At 40.4% G+C, this 10208-nt stretch overlaps 1 protein-coding gene across 1 annotated transcript; it reads right to left on the reverse strand.

Moving 5' to 3' along the window:
* Positions 1-64: 64 nt before the first annotated feature.
* c14h14orf180 (chromosome 14 C14orf180 homolog) lies at positions 65-7883 on the reverse strand. The gene is made up of 9 exons (XM_049740463.2): positions 7487-7883; positions 7125-7155; positions 4970-5056; positions 4177-4297; positions 3318-3348; positions 3129-3237; positions 2507-2670; positions 2300-2432; positions 65-2050 (listed from the first exon to the last, which is right to left on the reverse strand). The coding sequence occupies exons 1-9, from the start codon at positions 7637-7639 to the stop codon at positions 1845-1847; spliced, it is 1035 nt and encodes a 344-aa protein (XP_049596420.1). The 5' UTR covers positions 7640-7883; the 3' UTR covers positions 65-1844.
* Between the last annotated feature and the right edge of the window lie 2325 nt (positions 7884-10208).

Genomic DNA, 10208 nt, shown 5'->3' on the forward strand with positions numbered 1-10208 from the left:
TCAGCATTAAACATTCATACTTTGTGTGATAAAAATGACTGCATGCATCTCCCAAGAAACTCAATCACCTTTTGATGACTTTTATTCAAAACAACTAAAATCAAAAAAGAGAAGGAACTAAAAAAAAAAAACCTCCCTAAAGGCACTTTATACAAAGTGACCAGAGGTAAAATGCAGCTAAGCATTTTGTCAAAACAATATCCCTTCTTTGCTTCCATATAATCATATATTAAATATTGCTTTGACATAATCTGCTCTCCATGAACACCATGAAGAACTCAATGCTAAATATGGGATGGGTGTTATTGCTCATAATGAGAGGTACACAATGTTTTGTGCTACTATAAAAAAAATGTATACGGTGTTTGGAATTATGCTTTGATAAAGGCGACTCACACAACAACTGGTTCTTTTTATCATCTGTGTTTGGCTGTGTTAAATAAGTGTAACACATTCCACCCATCTGACACAATATAAGAAATCCAAATATTACTTTTGGAAAAAAATGTAACAGAGCAATTCAGAACATTATATGAGTCGCGATGATTTTCAGTCAACCAGTCTTGCAATGTAACAGAAAGCAATCTCGCTCATATCGTCATTGAGCAGCTCATTTCCTTCTCTTCCTCATTTCACATGGATTACAGCTTTCAAATACACTCGCGGGCAAAATTAAATACACTTGCACAAGCTAATGAGGTGCCATACAAGTGCTGCATCAACAAATGCGTTCACACAGATAATAGCATGAATTATAACAATCTAACAATAAAATACGAAAAAAACCCTATACATTATCTACATTATTGATGCAGCACTCTTATGCATTATGCAAATGTGTTTAATTCTGTGTCCGGTATGTTATTTACATTTTATAAAGGCGAATATTATATTTGTTAGTGTATTGCGCAAACACATTCAATATCATATCATATATACACAAATCGCATACTGTACAAAAATAAATACTTGCATTCAATGTAAGTCATATACAATACATACAATAGGTCAAGGGCAGCCGAGGAATTGAGTGTGGCAGGCAATATGTGCAAAATTTGAGAATAGAAGCAAAAAGCTGTAGTGACCCTATTGAAGCGTGAATGTACGCATTAAGTACACACGTGAGCAGTATTGAAACGGTGCTTGAGCATTCATTCGCTATCTTTTATATCCATCTTAAGGTCTCTGCCTTCGCTATTAGGTCAATTTAGTACACTAGTAGACTGTGTCTTACTAGTAAAATAGTTCCCATTTCTGTGTGACATATTTGCACACTAGTAAAATAATTTTGGCAAACTAGTAGAACTACATGCTACTACAAGTGAGCCAAAATTACAGTACTACAAGTGGGGCCATAATTCTGCACAGAGGCAGGTTAAACCCAATGTTGGGAATTTCTTAGATGAATATAGGCTGGCGGATCTGCAAACGGAGTGCAGCGCCGTTGTGGGAGTAGTCACAGATGACTTAAATTGCCCAGGGGGATAATTTCAAAGATATCAAACAATGACTTAGAAGTTTTGATGCTTGTTGTTCACTTATTCATGAATTGGACCTACCTTGCACAGTTCTGCGAGGGATTAAAATTTAGATTTTCTGTCATCAGATTGTCACTCCACCAGGCTTATCTCCACGACACTCCTGCTGCTGTGCCGGCCCACTTACATTGGCATGCAGTGAGATACAAAAAACAGAGTCTGCCAAAATTGGTGCCGCGGCTGAATATGAAAATAGAGTGTACACGTCCATTGACCTTAAAATCGATATAAAGGATATTCAACGAATGGGAGCAATGTTTCACCACAAAGGATGCACCCGATATGTCCCCTCTTGGTTGGTCTCCATCACTGCATCGTCAGCCATATCCAACAACCCCACACAAGTTGCTTCATGTGAAGGAGGTAGACAGCTAGAGCGGCCTGCAGCTGCTCACACGCTCGCTGTGGATGCCTCCGGTCTGTGCAGTACATGGCCACGCCCAGGAAGGACATCATCAGGAAGAGGCAGGTGAACAAGAACAGGTGAGGGCGAGATGGGGTCGTCTCATAGGCTGGACACACACAAGAAAACAATTTTGGAAAAAATAAACACTATTCCTTGTATTTATTATTATTTCATGCTTGACAGCCATTGACCTCAATCATTTTGTGTGACCCTGGAGGATTTGAGTGACTTAAAAAAGGTTCAACTGGATTAAAGTTATTGGATAGGCTGCAAAACATTTCAGAGTAAAACAGGTTCACCAGATGGCAGCATGGTTTTTCTTTCACTGTTTGATCACAACATCTTGTTTTCTCACCATGCACTGTGGTTTCCGGCTCCCGGAATCGAACCCTCCGTTCGCCTTTCCGTCTTTGGGTGGCTTCTGTGTCGGACCCACAAGTGGAGTTTGGCTTCTTGAGGATAGATGTGGGGATTTTTCCATTGATTAACTGAATTTAAGAAAAGATTGAGATTATAAATTTCAAGTAGCAATCAGGATGCTGCTTTTGCAGGTTGGCTTTACCTTGTCTTTTGTTTTGTCATCCTGTTGGTAGCCAAAGTCCTTTCTGTGACGAACCTCTGAGTGTTTTTCCTGATGTGAAGGCGGAAAACCGTTGACTGTGTCCCTGATGGACTCGACAGCAGCGAAGCGTTTGGAGAGTGCAGAGACACGCTGACCCAGAGAGTCTAAGAACACAACCATAGTCACACATGACTATTTGCTAATATTGCGTAACACTGCAGTCTGCTTTGAAGAGAAGTCAAACAATATTAAACATGCAAACTTTTCTGAGTAAACTAACTCTGTTAGAGACAGATTCTTCCATTTAAAAAAAATACAAATATCTGCTGATACTCACCAATAAGTGTTTCATTGATCTCAGAAAAAATGTGTTCTATTGCACTGGGTGTGTTTTATAAGCACTGTCAACAATGGCAAATGAAAGATTGGCTTGTTGTCTGTAAGTAGTAATTCAATTGCTAACTCAATCTGTTCATGTGTATTCTCACTAAACAGATGGATATTTAGACAAAGAATAAAAGGGCAGTCATACTCTTGAGCCAAAATTATTGATTGGCTCTTGTTCAGCAACAGCGGACAGTCAATTTGTACAAAGCCATTAAACTAAAAATGTATCACCTACCTGAATATTCAGTCTTGCCAATCTCGGCATAGACTGTGGCCATGAGCTCCAGGCTTCTGGCAGTTATTGGGTGGTCATTACCAAAGGCCCTCTGGTGGATTTTTGCAGCCTGAAGGGAGTCCAAATTAGAAATTAACATTTTAAATGTTTAGAAAAATATTGACAGAATAAAAATGAAAAGGAACATACCTTACCACTGTACTCCAGTGCAAGATGAGGTCTAAAAGGGGGTTAAAATAAATAAATAAATAAATGCATAAATGCATAAATAAATAAATAAATAAATAAATAAATAAATAAATACGATTTTTTTATAGTAACTTTAAAAAGCCATTGATCACGTGTTCCCCGTTGTTTGCAATGCATATAACAACTCTGGACTCAAACATAAACACACACATTTACTACATTTATTAGCATGATGTGGGTCAAGTGGGTTGGCTCGTGCTGGTTGTCATGCAAACCAATATCTATTTCACAGTTTGAGGCGCAACACTGAGGCCAATCTCGAAATGCACCTGCTGGGATTAGGTCTGTAGCTGCCGCTGGAGGAAATGGAAAACTTCTATTCCTGCCTGCAGGTTGTCCCTCAACCCGCCAATTGTAGTGTTAATCTATGTCATCAGCATGATGCAGGAAATATGCCTGCTATGTGTCCTCATGACCCATCAAGGCGCCATCCTCACACCCTCAGGTCTCGCATAAACATGTAGCGCGAAGCCGGTTTAGCGTGACAGAATGTCAAACTCGCTATTCCAAAGACACGCTTCTCTTTAATTAGTAATGCCTTTGGTTTCGGATTGCCGGTTTTAGAATGGCCAGTAGCGGACATCTGATCAGAGAACACGGAAAACGACTTCCTCCGACATTGCTAGAAGAGTGATGAAACCATTGATGATTTAAGTCAAACGGTAACACATCATTACACAATCTGGTGATACAACAGCCATCAAACAAAATTTTGCATATTGATATAATTAACTCCTGATAAGACATAAATGCATAGAACATGGCACATGAATGCCAGCATATTGGAAGTTTTACCTACTGTTTGCTCATGATGCAGAGCTGGGCCAGCCGCTCGAGGTGCTGTGCCTGTGACGCCTTCTCCGAGAGCTCCTCTGGGGTCGACCATCCTTCCGAGCCAGGTGAAGCCTCCTCCTGGGGCCCTGTTACACAAACGCAGGGCATGGGATTCAGTCCGCGTGCCAGCAATACTCTCAGGCTATCAAAGTCCTTTCAACTAGCTATAAAAAAGCTTGAAAATAAATGATTAGAAATTGTTTGCCCGTCTGGTAATTCTGAGAACACAGAAGCGCAACAACTGAAAACTGGAGACAAGAGTGCAGAGATACACGTAGAAGAGAGCAGATAAGGGGGGTCAAACAACAAACTCGCCCCACCCACTTGAACACTGTGACACACATACATGTAAGGTAGGTGAGACAACAAACAGTAGTCTGTACACGCACATTAAACGGTTAGTTTAATTTGTTTAACATACCAAAAAGCAAGGAGCAATCTACAGTAAATTTACATATTACACAGTTTCTAACACGACAATAAAATCAAGTCTGCCCAGATTTCAGGAGGCAGACATGCAGAGCTGAGAGCAATATATGATGAATGACCAGCACACTGGTGATAACAGCTCAACCTCTAATAGGTAAACAAACAGAGTCACGTAAAAGAGGTCACAGGTTAATGAGAGGTCGTATGTGTGTGTGTTTATTTTGTTTGAGTCTCTACCCAGATCACAAATCAGGTAGCATGGTGAACTACACAGATTATATGCATACATTTTCTATTCTCTGAGGTATAAAACATATCATTGAACTTGCCTGTGCTCCCGTGAAGAGCCGTGAGCTCGATCAATGCCACCTCGTAGAACATTTTTTCAGCCTGGATGAACTGGAGGGCCTTCCCATCTGTTTATATGGGTAAGGGATGATTCTTGTCCAATGGGATTAGTCAGTTGTTGAAGTTAAAAACAGCTCTGGTTGTTGCCCAGCTCTACTTTTCTGCTCTCCCTCCCTCCATTCATCTGAAGAATGACCTCAACAAACAGGGCGGGTTGTTAAGTACAGGTGTCAATCACCATTATCGTGATAATCGGAACACTCGGAAGTGCATTTTTAAACCTTATCATGCTGATTCTTGTCACCATAATAAAAAATTCCACATCACCACTGAATGTTTGATTTGATGTTTTGTTAGAATTGTTTTGAATGCCTTTCATTTCGTAGTATTGTTGTCATCAGAAGCGTCACTATTAAAAACATCTTAAAATAGTATCAGAAATATTCCATTGTAGTTGGCACACTTTGAAATGACACCAGTGATAATTGCCAGGTGAATTTAAAGACCAGAAGCTTAAAATAAACACAGCCCCTGCTGTCTAAATGCCCTATTTAAATCACATTGCTCACGTGCAGAACTATAAATTGCTCAGCATTCACTTGTCATGAGACTTGAGATATTTTAAATTAGAGCTAGGTAAAATTAGAAATGATAATTGAAATATGTTTTGTTGATGACGGTCCTGTTGTATGACTAGAAAACATCATGCTTGTTTCAGTTTATGGAAGTCAGCTCGCACAGGGGAATACACTTGGTATGCAGCGGACTGTTTGGGGATTGGGTTGGGGGAGCAACCTTCATAAAAATTTCGAGCACTTCCTGTGCCAGCTATCTTTAGCCTCACTGCATCACAACAATGGTAACAAAGCACATATTTATTTCCATTAGCTCATGGCACACAAACAAAAGATTAAATTTAAATCGTGTGAAATCTTGAACTATTTAAGTTTAACTGGTGGATAAACTGATCAATTGTACCTTCTGTCTGATGAATGAGCATTTAAGTGGCTGGCATAGATAGATGTACAAAAACACTTAATTGAATTAAATAGCTACCATTTTCTGACCAGTTAAGTTACAACAGATCTCTCATATAGCACACTAATGTGCCGTGGCAAATGAGTTGGTAATCACTGCAAGAAATGTTGAGATACTGTTTGTTGTCCCCTCCCTCTACCTCATCACAAGATAATTATAGGAAATACAGAGCACAACCTTTATCTGACATCCTACTTCACTGCCACATGCTTTCTAAGAACTCAATCTGTAAACACTCACAACCAAAAGAGTTTTTGGCTGAGACAAAGTTCAGTGTGCTAACTATACGGGAGGCCTTCATCAAATTCAAAGTACTTATTGTGTACGAATTGTCAAGCGCTTACTGGCAAATGTGTCTCAAAAGTGTAAAAGTCAGATTTTGCGCAAGATAATAAATAGTGACACTGTGTTTTGGCATTCCCTGCCAATGAACTTTGACCTTGTTTTGCAGAGGGCCACTACAAAAATCTGCAAAAACAATCTAAAACCAATGGCTGCATTTAAAATGATCACTTTTGATTTCCAATTATTTACTGGTTGTGCAAGGCCACAAAATATACAACTATTTAACATGTGGACATTAATATTGATACTGTCAGAGGATGTAACCCTGTCCAACTCTATAAGTGGATAATGTTTCACGCTGAAAGGGTCCTCCTGATTGCTTGAGCTGAAGCGACACCTAACAAATGCTCCTATTTAAACAATGGTCAGTGAGGGGTAGCCACCGGTTCATGTAGCAAGCCAGTTAAGAGTCGAAGCGTCTCGGTGACAGCAGGGAAAATATACACCGACACACAACACCCTCCGTTATCCCCGTGTGCTATAATGTTGAGCTTTATGGAGGCTGTTAAGTGGCAATAGGCAACCAAGTCAAGTGCAGATACAAGTTAATTAGTTTACTCGGCCACTCTGTTGGGCCGAGATAAGAGTCTACAAATCCTCTTACCGCTAAAGCGTGGGCTCTAGACAAACACCGTATCATTGTAGGACCGACGAACCCGTCAACAGATATTGACTTCCTCTCCTCATAAAATTTCCATTGAATTCAGTAGATCATCTATATACTCTCTCGTGGGCTTGTCAAAATAAGGATACAATTCTTTTCCGTGATGAAGAGTTCTGCAATCTACAAAACACAAAGGATTCAAAGGTTAAAGGTGTTGGATGATGTCATGAGTTGTCAAAGAAGTGATTTGGATCTCCATGATGCATTCTCGCTCTGGTCATTATCATGTTACTGTTCACGTGGTGTGATGTTATGACATCTGGAGCATTCCTTCATGTGCTACTAAGCAGAAGAGAAATGGATTCACTTGAAGGCCTTGTGATCACATGCAATGGAAAAGATTGGAATCTTTTCTCTTCAAGTCAAACTAATTCACGATGTAGCAGATTTGGGTGATGAATTAAATATGCACGCTTAAGTGTGTGGGAAAAAAACTGTGAAGTTCTCTTACCTGGTGAAGGCAGTTGGGTAGAGAGGTGAAGCTCTGCACATGGGTCAGTCCAAGCAGGCAGCTGAGAAAGCAGTGCAGGGCGGCCTGGTACTCCCCCTGCTGCTGGAGCTGCTGTCCCAGCTCAAACAGCCCCTCCCTCCCTCCACTCAGCATCCCCAGTCCCAGCCGGAGCCGGCACTGCCTCCCATCAGAGCGCTCCAGACGCCGAGGACAAATCAGCACTTCAGCCCTCGCATGAGCAGCCGATGACCCACACCGGCTCTCAATCCGTCCCGGAATGTCCCGTCAAGGACAGGCGACAATTAGGAGAGAGCTGAGGGAGCTCCGACTACTTACCCTGATGAGATCCATTCCCTTCCCTCTTCCCAGGCTGCACCAGGAAAGGAGGACAGAGGAAGTGGAGAGTATTTACTGGTTGAGTGGCAGCGTTTTGGACCAATCACTGCTCAGCATTTTACACACTCTTTCTCCACCCCTCAAAGGAGAAAGTACAACATTGGGATGTTGACAGTGTCTTTACTCTATGACTTAAAGCTTCAAAAAGTCTATTTTAGGAAACAGGTCTACATGGGCATATTAAAAAAAATATCTTTCTTCCATAATTCTGGTTTAATGATGATGAGTTGCGCAACCGCAGGCAGAGCAGCTTGAATGCTGTGTGTGCATGTTTTACATGAAAATGCCAGAGGGACATTTTCCATTAAGCAAACCAACATATGAGCCACTGAGATGAGAGCGAAAGAACGAGAAAGTGCTCATTACTATCCAAACAGATAGAACAAATATTTATTCATCAGGCGTAAACTATAAAAGTACTTTCATGCAGCCCTTGACACGCTGCCAACTAACTACGCCTGTAAGAAGAGCGGCATGTGCACTAACATGCAGCACGGTTTAAATGAACGTGATAACAGAAAGTAAATGAGCAAAGTCAGTCTCCATTAGCATCCGATGCACTGAGCTAGCTAAGGACTTTAATGGTGGCGAATGCAAATCGACTGAAGATCAGAGAGCATTTAACATCTCATGGCAGGACCTGTGACAAGTGCCGGTGGACTAATAAATTTCTAGCACTTGATTATGAAGCTATGAGCTGTTAGAGGTCAACATGAGGCCGACATTTGAATGTAGGGGGAGGCTTCTTGTCCTCAGCCAGTGGTCGGCTACTAATTGACAGACAAATGAGAGGCATCTCCTAATTACGAAGCGGTCAAGCGGAATGCATCACGTTAACGACACATATAGACTGACAGTGGGGCATTTTAAGATTCAAAAATATATAATTGACATCATATTAGTACCGTATTTTCCGGACTATAAGGCGCACCTAAAAACCAAACATCTTCTCAAAAGCCGACAGTGCGCCTTATAGTCCGGTGCGCCTTATATATGGACCAAATTCCTATATTTAAACTGGCCTGAAGCATTGTGTCATGAAATCAATCATAAGTGGCCCGCTGAAGACTATGAATCACGAATCAAAAAGACTATGGATCATTATTTTGTGATTATAAAGTCATTTGTTGCATCTGAAGTTGAAATAAAAAAGATAAAATGGAGAATGATTTGATTTGGATTAAAAATCTGACATGATGCATTAATGGTGCGCCTTATAGTCCGGTGCGCCTTATATAAGGACACAGTTTAAAAATGGGCCATTCATTGAAAGTGCACCTTATAGTCCGGAAAATACGGTACATTCTTTTAATGGCCTAATGAGCTAATGGGGAGTTGTGCACGGAATAAACCTTGAAATTACATTGTTGGGTTCTCTGAAGAACCGACCCAGTTCTTTGACTTAAACACCTCTACCTTGTGGTGAGGGCATCTACATTGCGGTCGTATCCTGGCAGTTTAACAGGCTTGGGACCTGACACCCCCAGCTACTGGAAGGCACTTTATGACCTCCATGTAATCAGCAGTAAATGCCGCAACCATCTGTCTCTTTTTACTCAATTACCTGACCCAATGACTTTACTGATAAACACCGTCTAAGTCAGCACAGCCACAAAGATCCAAGCTAAGGTTATCACGTCATTATACACACACTTTTTTGTTTTATCTCACTTTTCATTTCCGCTGAAGCAACTTGGATCATTCATTTATGAGCTGAAAATCAGACTAGGGAATGAATCACTCGGGAGTATAGAGGTTTCATTGTGTGATAGTCACATACAGTATTTACAGCACGCTCAGCAATGCATGGCAGAGTCAGCACTTAAATGTTCAAGTGCTGACTCTCAAACAGGCTATTAAACTTGCTTTGCATTGGCTTCATCACTGTCACAGTCAGGTTAAAGAAAATCAAGAATTCAGTTAGACCAAACGCCTCTACTGGGTTAATATATTTTTGCTCCACTCTTACTCCCCCAAGTGGAGAGCTTTTAAAACTGTGCCATTCATTTACAAAAAAAAAAAAAAAAAACCCGAGAAGTTAACAATAAAATTATTTTTTTTACCAATATTTTATTCTTATTAAAAATATTTTCAATTTAAATTACTAATTGTGGTAATAAGACAATACAAAATAATTTTGATTGTGATTACACTAGTACATAATATAATCACTGCTAGCAGAGAGGTTGAACCTCATTGAACTTTTTATTTACAGAGTCATCACAAACCTGTGGACAATTTCATCATGGGAAATAAACAACCAGGGTCATGTCCTTCACTAGTGAAATACGTGAACCTCTGAGCAGGAAACAACACTAATAAAACA

The sequence above is a fragment of the Syngnathus scovelli genome, chromosome 14 (assembly GCF_024217435.2).
Source record: "Syngnathus scovelli strain Florida chromosome 14, RoL_Ssco_1.2, whole genome shotgun sequence".
Lineage (NCBI taxonomy): Eukaryota > Metazoa > Chordata > Actinopteri > Syngnathiformes > Syngnathidae > Syngnathus > Syngnathus scovelli.

Coding starts and splice junctions, on each gene's coding strand:
- c14h14orf180 (XM_049740463.2), bottom strand. CDS start 7,639: ATGCTGAGTGGAGGGAGGGAGGGGCTGTTTGAGCTGGGACAGCAGCTC. Junction 7,156..7,486: donor TACCCAACTGCCTTCACCAG/GTAAGAGAACTT, acceptor TGTGTTTTGTAG/ATTGCAGAACTCTTCATCAC. Junction 2,671..3,128: donor TGGCAAGACTGAATATTCAG/GTAGGTGATACA, acceptor TTGTGTTCTTAG/ACTCTCTGGGTCAGCGTGTC.